The sequence below is a fragment of the Osmerus mordax genome, chromosome 16 (genome assembly GCF_038355195.1).
Source record: "Osmerus mordax isolate fOsmMor3 chromosome 16, fOsmMor3.pri, whole genome shotgun sequence".
In the NCBI taxonomy this organism is placed as follows: Eukaryota; Metazoa; Chordata; class Actinopteri; order Osmeriformes; family Osmeridae; genus Osmerus; species Osmerus mordax.
Genome location: NC_090065.1, coordinates 10,072,451 through 10,091,542, shown reverse-complemented (window position 1 = coordinate 10,091,542; position 19,092 = coordinate 10,072,451). Strand labels below are relative to the sequence as shown.

Genomic DNA, 19,092 nt, shown 5'->3' with positions numbered 1-19,092 from the left:
ATATGGTTCATGGTTGTCATTCATAGCTTTATAGCTTTCCTATACACATGCATAAAGGGTTTTATATATGCAGTACCATGTTCCTAATAGTTTCCATCTGATATGAAACCTCCATATCATGTTTTAAATTAATTGTCAAGAACCGGCCAGGTCTGTTTTTGTTTTGAGAGTATTCAGCATACCTATTATTGGCATACAAGTTATTTACCGAGCCTACACCTCGCATATAATCTTTGCCACTAGCTTGTTGCCAGATAAAAGTTCTCGATACTGTGCGAACCTCATTATATACAGCCTTCATAAAAAGCCGCTTCCTTGCGTTTGCATCTCTGCCGGGACTCGAACCCGGAGCCTCTGGATTAGAAGTCCAGCGCGCTATTCCATTGCGCCACAGAGACTAAGCTAGCATTTCTGATGAAAAGCGGGTTTATATTCCTCTCCCAATCCTATAGCATCCTCCCAGCATCCCGCAGCATCAGGACCACTTTGCTGTCATTTCGTGATGTACCGGTAGGGGTCGCCGTTTACAATATTACCATACGCAAAGCAAGATGGCGTAGTTTCACACTCAGAATTTAAGCCTTATTATTTAGTTTTGACAGTCGATATGATTAGGACTATGCAATAATATAATTCCATTGTATGTCCCAAAAAATATTGAACCCGCTTAATGCTTATCTTGTTGTGTCTGAGTTTTCAAGTGAAAGTTACTCTTTTCTTATGTCATCTCTTTATTGTCTTTATTTGCTTTGGATTCTTAAAAGATAGGCATATGAGAATACGTATTCACTGAAAGGCATTGGCATGCCTATATAGCTTAAATGGAAAAGTATAGAACTATATTCAATCACAAACCTCACCATACCTTAGAATGGTTCACGGTTAAATTAATAGATGAAAAAAAAAAGACTTCAAAATCATTTCAAAATTGGCCTACCGTGTTGGAAATTACACAAGAATAGATGTTCATGAGGACCTTACACAACAAGGGTCTGACTATTCAGAATGCAAATTGACAGTTTCATTTTTCATGCTGTTTCAATCAAGTATTTTTTCAAACGTTTCTCTATTAATTTTCAATCTTACCAATTGTTATCTTTGCCTCCAGGGCGACAAGTTGTTTTGGCAGGACTAAATCATAACAGGTTGGAGCCTAGTCTTATTGAAAATATATGCAGTCTTTTATTGTGCAACATTTATAATTTCTCCAATGATGTAACTGAATGCTCTGTTTTATATAAACAGTGTGTTGGGACTTCTGTTACATCACAGGACCATTCTATTTAGACTGCAGTACAAAGCAGCCTCAAGTTCACATAGCAGATCCTGTGTGGCTCAGTGGGAGAATAGGCCTGAGGCAAGCTACCTGTGTCTGTGTGTGTGTGTGTGTGTGTGTAAGAGAGGGAGGCAGGGAAAAAAAGGAGGGAGAGAGAACTAGTGAGATTCCAGAGTGAAGCCTGAGTTTGGTTAAACACTGCGACATGCAGCATCAACCTTTCACGCCAGTTTGAGTTGGCAATCTGGGGGGAAATGTCAATGTGGACTCTGATCATGACCAGACTTGAGCCACGAGGTGTACGATAACACACACAAACACTGAAGATACACAAAAGACTGGCTTTGTGGTCCGACAAAAATCGAATGTGGAAAACAATTCATTAGTGTTGCGAAAATGTGTTTGTCAGACTTGCTGCATTGTTGTACACCTAACTTGGTATATCATTAGCTGATCCAACAAACATTGTGCATTTCAGTGAGTCTATGAGAATTCAGCTGTGGACCATAATTTGCTCGTAATTGCTCTGGGACAGTGTGGAATACATAATTACATATTTTACTGTAATTTAACAAGGGTCTAAACCAGCTTTCACTAACTTTCTTGCTAGCAGACTAAAGACTGATGACTTGCATTGGAGATTTGTAGAGACACATTGAATGCAGATTTGTTTTCTAGCATCAGCTAATAAGATGCCAAGAATTGGGTATTGCTGATGGGTTGCACTATAGAAAGTCAATGCATGCAAGATATGTTAATCCAAGTATGAACTATGTATATACTTAGGTTGAGTGAACTAGGCATTATATCTATGTTTAAACCTTGAGTTTGGATGTTTGATTACCTTTGACAGATAAGACTTCCTCTATTCAGCCACCTGCAAACAGATTTGACCAAATTAAGGTGAACAGAATGTGCAACAATGCAGAAAGTCCGACAGAGAATGAATGCATTCATTACAATGTAACACCATCCACTCCGTAGTGACAAAACAGTACAATGTGTTAGTTGGATATAATATATATTTATTCTTCCACTGAGTTGAGGCCACAAACACTGTGACATATAAAACGAAAAAAGAAAAAAAACTCCTCAGATCCCTCATGAACACATTATCTGTGTCACCTTTCGACCCTCTTCTCTCGAATGCTCCCTTCCACCTGCTCTTTACAGCGCTGCCAACGCAATGGAGGTGATTAATGACAGAGCGATGACCAGGTATCCGGAGCGGTACACTTCCGGGATCTTGAAGCCCTTTCCGACATCCCAGAACTGACAGAAAGACAGACACAGAAGGAGAAAACAAGGAATAAAGAATCAAGAATGCTTACATCCTACTCCCAACTTCATAGATGTAACATATTTAACAGGACTACAAACAAATGTGACATGCATTTTTTTTTATTCTACCTAAATGTAATCTATAAAACAGCCCCACCACCACCAAAAAAGTAGCCATGTTTGACAAGACAACATAATGCACTGTGTATGCACGAGGTCGAACTGGGTCAGACAGGACGTACCAGATGGCGGATGCCGTTGTACGTGTGGAAGGCCACGGGGAAGGCCAGGCCAAACTTGGCAAAGGTGATCAGCTGAGGCCCGAACGAGAAGGAGTGGATGAGGTCCAGGTAGTGTGGGTAGTCACCAGGCAACACCAGCGCGGCCAGAGCAAACGCTGAGATCCCTGAGCGAGCGAGAGCAGTGGGACAGAGAGAAGGGTGGTCAAAGATGAAACAAAAGGTGTAAATGAGACAAAAGGGGGGTGGGGAGTGGGGAGCGGGACAGAACAAAGGAGGGAAGAAGAAGCTTTTATTTGTCATGCAGGAAGCGGTGACACTGGGAACACACACATGCATGCAGTGGTGTCCAGTGTCCACCGATTAACATTTTCCTCTGCATTTTCCCGTCTCGTTGTCCTTCCTTCGAGGGCAGCCAGGAGCAGTTATCAGCCACATCAAGGCGACCGGGGGGCCAAGTCCAAGTGCTCACCTCATGCCTGACCAGGAACATGGGCAGGAGAGCAATCTGTTCTGCATATTCTTATTGGGGTTCTCTTTGCGGAGGAACTCGTGTGAGCATGGGGAGAACATGAAAACTCCACACAAAAAGAACCAGAAGATAGCCCACCTGAGCGCCGAACAGTACCCCAAGCGAGAGAATAATGTCTGGGAAAATCATTCCTATCGGTCTACAGACAGCAGTGTAGCATGGGGACTAGGGGTGGGCGGTATACCGGTATGAACGCGAATACCGGTATTGCGTTGTGCCATGATATGGATTTTGCCATATCATGGATATCACGATATATTAATGAATGTATTAAGTAAAGCTTTTCTGTTTGGTAGAAAATATAAGTCAAGTGATACTGCCTAGTGGGCTAGTTCAAATTTGTATCTTTTATTACAAAAAACATGCAGCATTGACGCTGCACGCATTGTGCCAGCCAATGAAAGTCAACAAACAAGCTAGCCCAACTCCAGAGGAAGCAAACATTCGTGAGTAAACTGCTTTTGTTGGAAAGTGTAAGCAAGCGTTAATGATGTCTGAAAATAACGCCAGTGGGGTTGATTTGTCGGACGAAGAATTGGTTAAAAAAAATGGGGCCTCTTCTGTCGTTTGGAAATGGTTTCAAGTTATCTCACATCGACCAACAAACAGTAGCCTACTCTGTAAGTTGTGTCGTCGAATTGTGCTAGCCAAAGGTGGAAACCCTAGCAATCTTTTTCACCACCTGAAAGCCATGCATGTACGCAAAAATTAATCTACCAGAATGCGTTTGACAAATCCAATGCCAGGTTGGTTAGAATTGTGAAATGTTTATTGTAGGCCAACAGAATCGAGTATTCAGCCATGTAATAATTGTTTATAGCTCGAGCTAACTCACTACGAATATTTAACAGAGTTATCTTGCGAACCCATAAACGTAGGCTACGGTTGAACGCGTAGGCTACTGAGAAGTCGCTCTTCCGTGGCAATTAAACCCTGCAAAATTCAACTCATGTGACACACTGGAGTTACCCAATCCAAATCCGTCCGAGTGCAGTAGATTAGCCGCTGCAGTGCGGATTGCATTGTCATGACATTTTAAGAAAACCTAATATATCGTGATATATACCGATACCGTCAGTGCTTACAAATTATACCGTGATAAACATTTTAGGCCATATCGCCCAGCCCTAATGGGGACCCCATTACAGCCCATCATGTTCATTTCCACAACAATTTTCCCAGGCCACCTTGTAATTGTCCATAAGTGGTCTTAAAGAGTCCAATCATCCTGTCAATTGCAATGTTGCACAAAAGGTCTTACCTCCACTGAGTCCAACCCCTGTGCCTCTGAATGTGATTGACATCACCATGGGGACCGACCACCTGGAAGACACGATGACGGAACAAACAGCCATGAAATGTACAGGTACACACAGCATTCGTGGTTTAGCCCTAAGGCAAGGATTGCTACCAGGCTACAACTAACTGACCATGTCTACTCAGAGTCTAGCAACATTCTAGAACCAACACAGATGAGAGGCACATCTGAAATGGTGCAAGCTTAGTCTCATGAGCCAATCCACAAGCCCAAACACACACATATATATACCCATGCACACATACTTGTAGATGGTGAGATGGGGGGACATGGGTCTGTTTAGCCTGTTGTTTTTGGCCCAAAACTTGTTCATCTCCTCTTTAGCAGTGGTTCCCATTGGAACTGAACTAAGATGCGGAAAGAGTAAAGGTTAGTTTCTACAAGAAAGGTTGTTACTTGTAGATTTCATATGTGGTGATATTATAGACAGAGGAGCAAGCACACAGGACTTCTTTCAAATTAAGTATCTTTATATATCTAATTTTCCATACATTTTTCATGTCACAGAAACACAACTCACTGTCTGTAGAGAACTCCATACTGAGAACGAGATGAGCAAACGCCTTGTCGGGCCAACGTTCTATGGAGAAAGGCACAAATCAGTACGTCCTAAAATGATCAAAAGCGATGTACAAAATAGTGCAATCACAAAGTACAGCAGTAGCCTATATGATACTAAGGTGTGTTTTGTGCCACCTAAGCACAATAAACCGTAGAGTCAAAGATCATGTTGGACCGAGTGTCCTTCCTGTCTGTCTCGGTAAACCATAGTAATGAATTTAAATGTTGCTTATTTTCAGATGGCAAAATCATTGAAGAACACACTGGAGACATTCCCTGACTATGTTTTGTTCGTGTGTTAGTCCGCACAATGAAGTGAAACATTTGGCACGGTTTGGACTTTTGAAACTGACGTTTTCTATGTACTAAATACGTTGCCATAAGTGTCACATAAATGTTACAGCTTGGTACACTATTTACAGGAGGTGTCACATTGTGCAGCTGCTCGAAGATCAATATTGCTCGAGTAGTGCACTAGCAAGCTAGCCAGTCGTAACGTCGTTTGTACGCTAGCATGCCATGACCTACCCTAGTTAGCTAAAATGTTGATGATGACAGTGAGGTTATTCTTTTGTTTCCTGCGTATATTTAATAATGATGTCATATACGTATACAATGTGAAGAGTAACATGCTTCCCTATAAAAACATACACTGAGAAAACTATGTTTACATCGCCATATTTTAAGAAGTAGAATAGGATAGATGGACTGACCTTAGAAGCAACGCCATTTTTTTTCACCATTGAACGGATGTGACGTGGCGGATGTTGTTATACACAAAATATTTCTACCCAAATGCCTTTTAAGAAGGTCAAACAAAAATAAATAAATATATAAATACATACATATATAGATACATCATTTTAGAAGGGCAAACTGCTGTAAAGTGTCGTAAAATTGTAATCGGACGTGATAGTATTATACGGATAACTACAAGAGAAAGCAGTTGGATTGTGAAACAGTGTTACAGTCTATGGTTAATAAAACCAGACGTGGTGAAAGTATCAAGTTCAAGGTAAACCCAGACAAAATATTATAAGACAATCAGTCAATAAAAATCTGTTTGTTTTCTGGGATCTAATGTAAATGCAGAAAGTAGGCAAATAAATACTAGGTTGGCCTAATAAGTAACACCGCTGATGAATAGGGTTCTCACAGTAGCATTTTACATTTGATTAGATATTTATCATTCAAGACAAACCTACAAAAGTATACTGAGCAGGATGTTGATTCAGTTGCATTTTAATTTCAGGTTTATTTAAAATAAATCTTGTGTAACTCAAATAATTGAATCTCAATGTTGCATTGAATTTCAGGTTAATTGCACATGTACAAACTTTTGTTAATTGGTTAAAAAATACAAAGCTATATCTTAAAATTCTTAAGTTTTGCTCTTTATTTTATGTTCACATTAAGGGCAGTTCACTCTTCCCCAATCACCTTTCATGGTAACCATCATCATTGCAATTCCTGAGAGAAATTAACAAATGAAACCAAACTCTATTTGGAATAGATTTTATTGGAACATTTCACTTGCTGATGTCGACACAACTTGAGGTACATTAATATTCCACTGCATCATGCAAAAGTCCTTCTGCTTGACACTTGGGATGTTAAATGCCACCCTGATGCAGTAATTGCCATTTGGAAAATTCTAAAATATCAATCACTATCAAAAGCTTATTTGCAGCAGCATTCTGTAGAATAATCAGAGTCTACCGATCCATGCAACAGTAAACTTCAACATTTGACTGACAGACACACTCAGACTCTTGGTCTTCCTCTCCCGCTCTCTCACTCACACACACACACAAAACACATTCACAGAGACAATCACATACAAACAATTCAAACTGACATTTTTTGAATGTTAATAATATGTCTCCAGTTCCACCCATCCTACAAAAGAAAGAAGGGAAAAAAATTATACAAATCAGAAATGTCATTTTCAAAGCATTGCATCTCTTATATCATTTATTATTATTATTAAATTTCTTCATTTCCATTCGAAACCATTTCCCACTCTGATTACATACACATTTCTCTGATTAGCAAGAACAATTAAGTGTGACAATGAATTGTCTTTCTGAATCTCTCTCTATCTTAGATGTTTCAAACTCAATAAGCATCTCTCTGTGTCCATCCATCTCATGTGACTGGAGGTCAACATGATGTACCCACCTCCAGGGCATCTACGAATAATTAATTTCCGTATCTCGTCATAGATGAAGATGAGCAGACTATACGGGAAGGCACAGAACCACCATGAGACCCTGTTGGAGAGAGAGACAGAGAGAGTGAGAGAGAGACACAGACAGAGAGAGTGAGAGAAAGAGAGGGAGACAGACAGAGAGAGAGAGAAAGAGAGAGAGAGAGAGAGACAGACGGAGAGAGTGAGAGAGAATAATGTAGAGAAAACAATATCTGTTAAAGAGCCAAGGGTAAAGTCAAAGAAGTGTGTCTGGTAAGGATGGAGGTGTGCGACTCTTACTTCAGTGGGTACATGCGCAGGGCAATGTCCATCCCCGGGCAATAGGACAGGAAGGCAGCCAGGGCCGTCTCAGCAAACAGGCCAAATATCAGGATACGGTTACTGGTGAAAAGAGAGAACAAAAAGAGAAGGAGATAAACATCCCACCTGTCAATACTATATCTTTTTAGTAAGTATAATTTATCATCTTCTCGGTCTTACTTCATTCCCTGCTGGAAGACCGAGTTCCTCCTGGTCTTGCAGATGACAAGGTCAGCCCACTGCACAACCACGATACTGACGAAGAAAGATGTATGGCAGGTGAACTCGACGATCTTCCTCTGCTCGTAGGTCTGCGAGAGGGAAACACCATCTAAACATTCAGAACGATTCACCAACTTGTTCGGAGTCGGGTCTGTGCGTGTTCCCCAGTGTGCGCACCTTGGATGTCTCTTTGCAGAAGCTGATGAGCATGGACGTTTGTGTTTCATAGGAGTCTGTGCTTTGTTTTTCTGTGTGTGTGTTTGTGTGTTCCGACAACCCCCTCTCTCTCACCCATTGCTGTCCGTAGGTGTCCTCTAGGTCGTTGACAACACGGCTGTCCCAGTTCAGACGGATTCCCAGCAGTGTTTGTGGGAGGAAGCCATTTTCAGCCAAGATCACAAAGTAAGTGAAGAACCCAGCCAGAGCCTGAATCATACCTGTACACACAGACACAATTGCTTTCATTTTGCACCGTGTTATCGTGTTTCACACATGATACGTTCCAGGAAAGATTTCAATTTCCTTCCTGCTTTCAAAAAGAATGACTCTGTGTAACTTACGCTGGTTGAGCATAATACTTCAAACACTGTGAGTTTAATGCCCGCAGGAACCATGATATGAAAATGGTTACCTCATATTGCATCACAAGTCCACGAGTATGCATGGGGTTTTGTGGACAACTGTGTTTACATACGAGTTTTCCACCATTTCAGATACATTGTGTATGTGTGTGTGTGTTTCTGTGTGTGCACTTTAGTTGATGTCTGTGTATGGTAGATTCTGACCTATCTGGCCATAGGCCATACTGATGAGTCTCTCATTCACCAGCTTGTCCGTCTTCGGGTTCCTGGGCTGACGCTTCATGATGTCACTCTCGGCTGTCTCGTAGGCCAAGGAAATAGCAGGAACCTGACAGGGAGAGAGATGAACAGATGAACTGAAAGGGTGGATAGAGTAAATCCTGTAATGAACAGCTCTATAAAAAAGCTTACGGGAAGTGCGAGGGCAATATAGGTGACTTAAGGTAGGCCATTTGAGGGATTTCTACTGGATTTAAGATGGCGACTTAGCCCAGTATCAGCTCAGAGTACACAGTCAGCCACACACAAATCCAGTTTGCTTTTGGATTTATGGCCCTCCAGAATCAGAGCAATGGTGAATGAAAGATATGAGCTGCGGTGGAGAACAAGCTGTGTGAAGAGTGGGTTGTGTGTGTTCTACCCACTTCATCAGACTTCAGGGGGGAGGTCATGCTGCGAGAGCCAACATGGTGCCAACTTGGCGTGGTATATTATCAGACTACCTTTTATAGCTCAAAACCAGTGGTTAAAAAAAATACCTCAAGAGTTGTTTTTATTTATTTATCAGGGTAGAGGATAAAATGACGATTGTCATTATTTAGAATTGCAGGAGCATTTGATTTGTCGAATCAAATCTGATAGAAACGGATGAAATCAAATAAAAACCAAATGAAATCAAAGGACTCAAATAGAGCACGTCCCTGATGCTCTGAAGTGTCAGACCCCAGACCGCAGAAGCAGCCAGACAAGATGGACTCACCATGTCTGTTCCCAGGTCAATGCACAGGATGGTGACCGTGCCCAGAGGAAGAGGAATGCTGGCCAGGATGAAGAGGAGGAAGGGTGTGATCTCTGGAATGTTACTGGTCAGGGTGTAGGCAATGGACTTTTTCAGGTTGTCAAAGATCAGACGACCTTATTGGTGAGGAAAACGGGGATGAATGGATGCAGGGAAGGAAGGAGAATAGTTAAACAAGTCTATTGTCCAAGATTCAACCGTGATATAAACCTACTGTAAGATGGAACTGACATCTTTGTCTGTTTGTGTCTCTTTTTCTCTATTACCTTCCTCAACTCCTGTGACAATAGAAGCAAAGTTGTCATCCAGAAGGATCATGTCAGCAGCTTGCTTGGAGACATCGGAACCTGCGATCCCCATGGCAACCCCAATGTCAGCCTTCTTCAGGGCTGGCGAGTCATTCACACCATCACCCGTCACAGCAACAATCGCTCCCTGGAAACATGGGACAAGAGAAACATTTTTAAGTAAGGGACAAAGAATGTGAAATAAGCCTTGAATATGCCTTGGCAAGATAAATTCTATGTTTTTGAGCTTTTAGGACACTTTGACCAAATTGGAATGCCTTTTGAAACACAATTGTCCTCAAAGGCAGCATGAATTTCAAATTCCTGAGTCATTCAGGTAGAGGGGGCATTATCAAACCTGTATGTATTCACACGCACAAACGCACACACGTCAAAACAAACACACGTCAACACAAACGCTCGTTTCACACGGTCCTACCTGTCTCTGGAAGCCCTCCACAATGATGAGTTTCTGCTGAGGTGAGGTGCGGGCAAACACTATCTCAGTGTGGTTCCTGAGCAAGTCATCCAGGTACTCCACGCTCATGTCCTTCAGGTCCGACCCGTGCACAACACAGGCCTTGGCATCCCTGCAAGAGAGAGAGAGAGAGCGAGAGAGAGAGAGTGAGAGTGAAAGAGAAAAAGGAAAAAAAAGAGAGTAAGCAAGAGAGAAAAAAAGTGAGTCGGACAGTAGAATTTCAAGGATATGGATGGATGTGTCACACACACACACAAACACACACAGACTGACACACCACCAACAAACCTGGGGTTGACTTGGCTCAGGGGGATGTTGAGCCTCTCAGCAATGTCCTCCACCGTCTCATTGCCCTCAGAGATGATCCCCACGCCCTTAGCAATGGCTTTGGCCGTGATTGGATGATCACCTGTCACCATGACCACCTGATGACGAAGGATATGAAGAACACATTAGAACCAATTACAAAACAACACTGTCTTCTTGTCCACACACACACAGACACACACACACTTCGATTTGATATATTTGATACAACGCTGACCTGATCCGTTCTGTACTGACCCAGATATTTTCTTTTCATCTTTCCACATTGTCCTTGCCAGCACAGTTTCTGTGACTATAATGGATTCAAAACCAGGCCAGCACACCAAAGCTTGGCACAGCATTGTCTGGCTTGGTTCAGTTGTGCGGGAAACTATATTATATAATTCATCCATCTGTGCTGTTCATCGCATTGAAAAAAGACGTGTAGTTTCTAATGAGGGGTGTTTGGACATGTTCATTGGTCAGTGCGTCAATTTAGCCAATCACCTTGATGCCAGCTGAGCGGCACTTCCCCACGGCATCGGGCACGGCTGCGCGGGGGGGGTCGATCATGGATATCAAGCCCAGGAAGCACATGTTCTCAACGGGGAAGTTGACTTCATCACAGTCAAAGGTGAAGCCCCGTGGGAACTGGGAGGGGGGCAGGTTCAGGTGACAGAAGCCTGAAGGAGAGGCACACAGAGCCATTTCAAAAACACATACTCAACCATATACCTGAACATTTCATTTTTCAAATGTTCATTAATGGTCATTAAAGTAAAAAATATATATTCTAAAAAGTTATGGAGGGGGGGGTTGTTGTTGTTTCCAGAATAGAAGAAAATACATTAATTTGAGACAGCACACACACACACAATCAGGTGCTGATTCAAGTGTTAAATGAGGCTCGCCACCAGACAAACTCAGATTTCAAACCAGACTGGGAGCAAGGGGTCAAGGAAACCAGTTCTTTGTGCCCAGAATGTACCTAGAACTCTCTCTCCCAGTCCTCCTAGTTCCATGTACGCGCTCTGGAAGGCATCTTTCCAGTCATCATCCATAGGATGATCTTCTCCTTGGATCATAATACTGCTACACCTGAGTTTGAAAAAACAAAATTTTGTCTTAATGAGGACATTACCCTTCCCCGACAGTGAGACACTGAATGTATGCGGTATGTGTATTCGATCATATTGAGATACGCGCAGTTCATGATGGAAATACCTGTCTAAAATCCTCTCAGGTGCTCCTTTCATCACCAGCAGATGGCTGGAAGGGTTGTCCTCCACCTCGTGAATCGAAAGCTTCCACAAACATCCAAGGAGTTCATCAATAACCATTACAGCAATTACACAGCAAACACACAGAACAGACAGTGAATGGGCATCCATCTTTGCCAACGCTAACGATTGACGAGGACCCTTTTCCTCGTGTCTACAATGCATCCGACACACATACAGTACTTTGAAAGCGACATAGTTCATAAGGCGCGTCTCTGCTGTTGGCAGGAGATCGCATCAGGGGGAGTCAGGAGGAGGGTCAGAAGCAGGTACCTGGTACTTGTTGGTGGAGTTGAAGGGGATCTCTCCTACTTTGGGGTTTTGCAGCCTCATCTCGCGCACGCTCCCACAGCACAGCTCGATGCACTTGAGAAGAGCTGACTCAGAGGCGTCTCCTGCCGTGTCCCTCTACGACATACAGAACACAGCAGGGTTCTGGACAGTCTGGACTCGACCGCAACTTGGTGGAGGCGGGGTTTAAGTATGCGCATCCAATTGTAATGGTTAAAATATAGAGACGTATCTATGGGATGTATCGAATTATCTATGGTGTATACAGTATATGGTTTAGAACCAGCTGTTGAGAGATGGTCTGGTGCATGTATGTGTGGACACGTGCCTTCGTGTGCATGTTGTGAGGATGTGTGTGTGGATATGTGTGTGTGAGCGTGCGAGGGAAAGAATACCCTCAGGATCTGGGTGTGCTCCTGGCCAGCTTTGAACTCAGCCCGGTTGCAGAGCGCCGCCACTCGGGCCAGAGCCACCCAGGTGGCCGAGCTCTTGTTGAACGTGGCCCCTGCGAGGGAACACTACAGCTTTACACTTCCACCGTGTGACTGTGTCGTTGTGACTTTATTTTCTCAGGTTGTCCAAAATAGAAGGCAAGACTTGCTTAGGTGGTAATCTGACACTATTACTAACACTCTTCCAGTTCATTCCATTTGACAGAAGTGCTGAAATTGCTTTTTAACTGTTGACAAATGTCTTCATAAATTCTTACTATAAAAATCCCCCTCTCGCCCTTAAAATAACATCCATAACAGCAACAACTCAAATTCCAGTCAACGCTATTAACCCTTAACTAATGAAGGCCCGCCACCTAGCGCACGCAGATGGTAAAGCGAGCCGGTGGCATCAGCTCGTACGACTGAGATTTCAAGTCAGACAGACAGATGACGCAGACGGCCGGTCTCACCAGACTGGTCCTCAGTGGTGTCGGCCTCGTGGATCATGTTGTCGAACCACATGTGGGCCACGGTCATCCTGTTCTGGGTCAGGGTGCCCGTCTTGTCGGAGCAGATGGTGGAGGTGGAGCCCAGGGTCTCCACGGCCTCCAGGTTCTTCACCAGGCAGTTCTTCTTGGCCATACGCTTGGCGGTCAGGGTCAGACACACCTGCGAGAGCGAGGGGGAGGGGAGCAGCAGAGGGTGGTGTGTGTATGTGTGCGTGTGTGTGTGTGTGTGTGTGTGAGAGAGAGAGAGAGAGAGAGAGAGAGAGAGACGGGGGACGATATGGAAAAGGGAATACGAGACATAAACATATGCTCCATATGCTGCATCTATTAAAAACATACTGTAGCTACCAAGGACAGAAGGTCGAATATAGTCTGACAGAATGAGGAACAAAAGTGCATGCACACAAACATACTCGCACGCACACACACGCACAGTGCCACGCTCACATAGATAACAGAGACATTCAGTCCAACGCTTGCTCACTCGCACGCATGCGAGCCAATACTCACAAATAAAGAACCAATTCACAAACAGACACACATTACCGTGACTGTAGCCAGCAAACCCTCTGGCACATTGGCCACGATGATGCCGATGAGGAAGATGACGGCCTCCAGCCAACCATAGCCCAAGACGATGGCCAGGATGAAGAAGGACACGCCCAGGAAGACGGCCACGCCCGTGATGAGGTGGATGAAGTGCTCGATCTCCATGTTGATGGGGGTCTGGCCCCCCTCCAGCCCGGATGCCAGCGTGGCGATGCGGCCCATGACGGTGCGATCGCCCGTGGCAATCACAATACCGTGAGCCGTGCCTGGAGGCAAGAAGGGTGCGGGGGGGGGGGGGGGGGGGGGGGGGGGAGATGGTAAGATAGCTGGGTGCACAGTCCGATGGACGGAGGAAAACATGGACAAAGAAAATCAACAGAGGATCGTGTCGATAGAGGCATTGATGTGCACACAGTATCGATGGTGAGGGAGAACGAGCAAGGAGAGGGTGGAGCGCGGGGGGGGGGGGGGGGGGGGATGTGGCCTGAGCTGACCTTCCACACAGTTGGTGGAGAAGAAGCATATGTTCTTGGTCTCCAGGGGGTTGTCGTGGGTGAACTCCGGCGAGCGGCTCTGGGGCTCCGACTCCCCTGTTAGGGAGGAGTTGTCCACCTTCACACAGACAGCAGCGGGAGAGAGGGAGACAGTGAGAGACATGGAGGTAGGAGGTGGACTGTCTTTTTAGAGTCTAAAATCTGGTAACCACGAATTATATTTTTGCAACAGACAAAATAGGGGGACGAGGAAAAGAAGTCAAGATGGTTGGGTGATCGAGAAACGATCGAGGGAGGCGTAGAGAGAGAGAGGTGTAGAGAGAGAGAGAGGTGGAGAGAGAGAGGTGTAGAGAGAGAGAGGTGTGGAGAGAGAGGTGTAGAGAGAGAGAGGTGTAGAGAGAGAGAGGTGTAGAGAGAGAGAGACGTGTAGAGACAGAGAGGTGTAGAGTGAAATAGGTGTAGAGAGAGAGAGGTGGAGAGAGAGAGAGGTGGAGAGAGAGAGAGAGAGAGAGGTGTAAAGAGAGGTGTAGAGAGAGAGAGGTGCAGAGAGAGAGAGGTGTAGAGAGAGAGAGCCCTCAGTGGTTTCTGTGCTCGTACCTTGCAGCCAGCGGCTGACACGACCCTCAGGTCGGCCGGGATGCGGTCTCCTCCCTTGATCTCCACCAGGTCTCCCTGCACCACCAGCTCAGCGTTGATCTGCATTTTCTCCCCCTCGCGGATCACCAGGGCTTGCTGACAGAGGGAGGGAAGGAGGTAAGGAGGAAGGGAGGGATGGAGGGAGAGAGGGAAGGAAGGAAGGAATGAGGATAAGAGGGTATGGAGAGAGAACGAAAGGAGGAAGAACAGGGAAAGGAAGAAAAGAGGGAAAACAGGAGAAAAAGCAAACGGATAATAAATATTGGGAGAAAGAGTGAAGAATAGAAAGGTATCAAAGAGAAAGAGAGAGAGAGAGAGGCGGGAAGCGTAACAGCATGAAAGAGACAGGGAGGGAGAGAAAGAGAAAGGGAGAGAGTCAAAATGAGATTAACGAATTAGAGAATAAAAGCGCCTAAAGGGGATGAGAGGGAGCAAAGTTTTTATGCAAACACACTGGCAATCCATAGTTAGCTCAAAGATTAGGAGTCTTGTGTGGTGTAAGCTTATTAGGATTCCTCCCAGGCATGAGTGAAACCACTCCAGGGACCGCACGTTGCTTCACGGAGCGCTGAGAAGATCCGGGGGAAAGTTGCCAGCTCACCTATGGTCTTCTACACTCTCGGAAAAATGTGTCTTCATCCCCTGTAACCTCTGAAAAAACCTTAAAGGAACCCTGTTTGGTTCCTGATGGAACCCGTCCTAGGTGATACTATTCTAGCTAGATCCCTTTTCAGTGAAATGGTTTCACCTAGGAATATAAATAGCTTTTAACAGTGTTTTCTTTCAAAGGGTTGTGCTAAAGTGAGAACTGTGTAACCTATTCTGTTGTTTGGTTGCATAGATTCTTCAGACTGTTTTGGCTGAGAAATTCCAAAAGTGGATTTATTTTTAGAGCATTTATAAAACAGAAGCCAAGAGCAGTGTGAAATTTAGTTGGACACATTCCCACGTACAGTATTCTTTCATGGACATTCACATGCAATGATTGCCAAACACGCAGCAAAAAGGATTCTCTCAGTAAAGTAACCAATAAAAAAAGAAGTAGCTTTTCAAATCCAACAAATCCTATCCTAACTACCAAACAAACACCAACCACAGAAACCATAACGAATACTCTTCCCATTTCACCTTCAGACTAGCAAAACTATCTTACCTGAGGAACCATGTTTTTGAAGGAGTCCATGATCCGTGAGCTCTTCGCTTCTTGGTAGTAGGAGAAACAGCCAGTGATGATCACCACGGCAGACAACACCACCCCCAAGTACAACTGGAGCAGACAAAAAAGAAGGACAATGAAGACCATCAAGGCCTCAAACAATAGAATATATGATCCCTATCCCAATCTCAAGCATTGCGGTTCAAATGATCTAGTTATGTATTTTTTCTGAGCCATTTCAAGACTTCCGTAAAGAACTGTAGTATGTCCCAGTACCTAAACTACTCTGAAAGATCACATAAACTCAGCAGTAACTATATATCGGTAACAATGCTTTTAGTGAACTCCAGTCTGAACAACCCTGTGTATGATTCATTGTGTCACAGACGACTTCACATCACAGGAATTTGGGTTTGTAAGGAATTTTTGTGATAGTGAAGTATACGCGAAGATTGCCTAGACTGCACATAGCTGTTTAAGGTGATATTCTTTCCATGGCACGTACGTATAACTGTGTAGATAAGTTTATCCAAACCAGCGTTCACGCAGCATGCATACTGTACAGATTGATCATGTGTGTGCAGTAGGAACTTCGCTAGAGGGATATAAGCACTCTCCGATATTGGCCCGTAGCCTACATGGTAACAGATCCAGCTGATATTCTCACGTTGTCATTGGCCGGCTCGTCCTCCGTGGCCACCTGGATACTGTAGGCGAGGAAGCAGAGCAGGGCACCGATCCAGAGGAGAACGGAGAAGCCGCCAAACAGCTGCCGACAGAACTTGACCCATTCGGGCGTGGTGGGGGGCGGGGTGAGAGCGTTGGGGCCGTCTCGTGCCAGGACCTCCAAGGCCTTGGCGTAGGTGAGACCCTGCGGGAAAGAGGAAGGGGAAAGCAAGTGTCAGTGTACCAGAGGTGGTTGGAGGACGATATAGGTGAACACTGTGCTGTGTACCATAGGGTTGCCTTGACCAAGAGTTTTTAAGCCTAAAAGCCTGACGTCATTGGAGTGATAAGCTGTCATCTTGGTCCGATGGCATGCACACGCTCGCGCCAAGTCTTGGACGAGGCTATCTTATCATTCAAGGTCCAACACCAGATTGGTGGAGTGGGTAGTCAGGCGTCTGTCCCTGGCACCCCAGAACTCATCAAGCCAACGCCAGGGAAATCACGTATCACAGTGGTGTTTTCACCTGATGATTGTACTAAATGCAATGTGTTCGAGAGAGATAAAGACTGAATGTGGGGTGGACAAGGAAATAAAACGAGAGGGAGAGTCCTTTTTTTGTGTGTGCTTGCATGTGTTCGAGGGAGAACAAGAGAGAGAGAAATCGCAAAGAATTGAGCTCAAGCAAAGGGTAACAGTTGGTGGATATTCTGTACGTTGCGAGAAGGGGAATATGTGTGGATATGATACAAATGCTTGGAGACTAGACTGGATGGTGTGAGGTGGTTTTACCCGATTTAAGTCCATTCCATATCGCTTCGACAGCTCGTCCAAGGAGACTTTGTGGTCATCCTGTAGGTGAATAACAACCATATTTCAATCGAATCAACTTGCATCAATACTTGTTAGCACTATTTAAAACTACTGTGGACCAGAAACAACTCCTCGCTCCTCTCTCTATTCAGTGCATGTACCGTGTAGGGAAAATCATGATTCGAAAGAATGTGATAGGTAAAGGGTAAATTGTGAAAAGATTTGATAGGTGAAAGATAAATAGTGGAGCTCCAAGTCTATCAGGGGAGGTTTTTGCGAATGTCATGTTGTTTACATCAACCAACTCATTTACTCCAGATCTGTGGGAAAGGGTAGGTCTATTTCCAGGATGAAAAAAAATCTATTTCGCATAGAGAATGACCAGGCCTCGAACAGTCAGTTTTTCCTACCATGTCCACCTCCTTCTTCAGCTCATTCAAATGCCTTTCCTTTTTCATCTTCTTCCCTTCATTTTCAGCACCGCTCTGGAAAGAGAGATTATGCCACACATCTTATGTCAGAGCACCATGCTCCGAATCCTGACAGTACATAGGGGTAGTTTGGAATAAGCAATGAGTCTCACACAAACAATCACATATAGATATAGTAATTTCCTTTGCAAACTGTACAACTGTGCATGCAACCAAAAGCAGCAGATATGCAACATAATCATTTGTGGTGAGATTTCTTTCTTGGTATTTGGGAGTGAAAATGAAATCTTGGAAAACGTCTTGGTGTTTGTGAGTGTGTGTGTGGGGATGTGAGTGTGTTTGTGTGGGTGTGCGGTTCAGTTTGGAAAAGTCACTGTGGGAAGAATCCAGCAGCATGGAAATCATCTGTCCCTGTCACTCTTTCTTCCTCAGCACGTGTGTGTGTGAGCGAGAGAGTGTGAGGGGGAGAAGGAATGTATGAGCGAGTTACTCGATGAAAAAGTAATCAAAAAGAGCTAAAGAGAGAGCAGAGAGCCTGTGGAGGGGCAGACATGTGGTTGGCATAGCAATTCTCTCAAATGTAAAAAGAAAAAAAAGAAGAAAAAAAAGAAAAAGAAAAAAAAAAGATTATCTCCAAATCCTGCATAAAAGCCAAACTGAATGAGCTAGATAGAAAATAAAACAGAAATGCTGTCCTTATAAAAATAAATAATGATGGGTTAAGTAGTTTAGGCTTAAACCTGTTCTCCAGTGTGACATATGTCTCAAGTGGCTCTACACCCCAGTTCACAGTGCTAGCTTCAGACTAACCAAAGAGCATCAGAGTATTTTTCCATGATGTGTGTCCATTCTGTAACTAGGGAGAAAAAAACTCCCTGAATGTAAAAACTTTAAAAAAAATAAAGTGTATCATAACATCATATGTAACCTGTACATGACATTAATCTGATAATCAAATCCTCTTATTTCTATCCACGTGTCCAAGTAAAGTACTCACCTCTCTCCCCATGATTGCTGACTCTTTGCAGTCCCCTACGGTGAAATGGCCCAGACGAGACGTACACCAGGACAGCACTGCTCTGCTACACGTGTGGAAGGCACTGGTGGCTTTTTTTGGGAACACCCCCCCTGCAACAAACACCTCCACACCACCCAACCCCCTCCACACCCTCCTCCATGCCTCTGACCCTTGTCAGGGTAACCTGACCCATCCCAAACCCC

General features: G+C 44.2%; 2 protein-coding genes and 1 non-coding gene across 3 annotated transcripts; all 3 read right to left on the bottom strand.

The window, feature by feature from the left end:
- Positions 1 to 324: 324 nt before the first annotated feature.
- trnar-ucu (transfer RNA arginine (anticodon UCU)) lies at positions 325 to 398 on the bottom strand. The gene has a single exon. It is a non-coding gene; the product is annotated as a tRNA-Arg (tRNA).
- Positions 399 to 2,280: 1,882 nt separating this feature from the next.
- sdhc (succinate dehydrogenase complex, subunit C, integral membrane protein) lies at positions 2,281 to 5,967 on the bottom strand. Its single transcript, XM_067253254.1, has 6 exons — positions 5,921 to 5,967; positions 5,167 to 5,226; positions 4,892 to 4,993; positions 4,590 to 4,651; positions 2,800 to 2,963; positions 2,281 to 2,548 (listed from the first exon to the last, which is right to left on the bottom strand). The coding sequence occupies exons 1-6, from the start codon at positions 5,935 to 5,937 to the stop codon at positions 2,444 to 2,446; spliced, it is 510 nt and encodes a 169-aa protein (XP_067109355.1). The 5' UTR covers positions 5,938 to 5,967; the 3' UTR covers positions 2,281 to 2,443.
- A 739-nt stretch (positions 5,968 to 6,706) lies between these two features.
- atp1a2a (ATPase Na+/K+ transporting subunit alpha 2a) lies at positions 6,707 to 18,935 on the bottom strand. The gene is made up of 24 exons (XM_067252569.1): positions 18,869 to 18,935; positions 17,851 to 17,925; positions 17,420 to 17,479; positions 16,628 to 16,831; positions 15,958 to 16,071; positions 14,766 to 14,900; positions 14,169 to 14,286; positions 13,672 to 13,940; positions 13,087 to 13,285; positions 12,578 to 12,687; positions 12,165 to 12,299; positions 11,836 to 11,915; positions 11,600 to 11,709; positions 11,119 to 11,294; positions 10,594 to 10,730; positions 10,267 to 10,417; positions 9,807 to 9,975; positions 9,502 to 9,656; positions 8,727 to 8,850; positions 8,233 to 8,378; positions 7,900 to 8,030; positions 7,699 to 7,800; positions 7,389 to 7,480; positions 6,707 to 7,106 (listed from the first exon to the last, which is right to left on the bottom strand). Exons 1-24 carry the CDS (start codon positions 18,878 to 18,880, stop codon positions 7,078 to 7,080), a joined length of 3,033 nt encoding a protein of 1,010 aa, XP_067108670.1. The 5' UTR covers positions 18,881 to 18,935; the 3' UTR covers positions 6,707 to 7,077.
- Between the last annotated feature and the right edge of the window lie 157 nt (positions 18,936 to 19,092).

Coding starts and splice junctions, on each gene's coding strand:
- sdhc (XM_067253254.1), bottom strand. Junction 4,652..4,891: donor CCCCATCTCACCATCTACAA/GTATGTGTGCAT, acceptor CGTGTCTTCCAG/GTGGTCGGTCCCCATGGTGA. Junction 2,549..2,799: donor ACAACGGCATCCGCCATCTG/GTACGTCCTGTC, acceptor TCTTTCTGTCAG/TTCTGGGATGTCGGAAAGGG.
- atp1a2a (XM_067252569.1), bottom strand. Junction 17,480..17,850: donor TGAAGAAGGAGGTGGACATG/GTAGGAAAAACT, acceptor ATTCACCTACAG/GATGACCACAAAGTCTCCTT. Junction 10,418..10,593: donor CTGAGCCAAGTCAACCCCAG/GTTTGTTGGTGG, acceptor TCTCTCTTGCAG/GGATGCCAAGGCCTGTGTTG.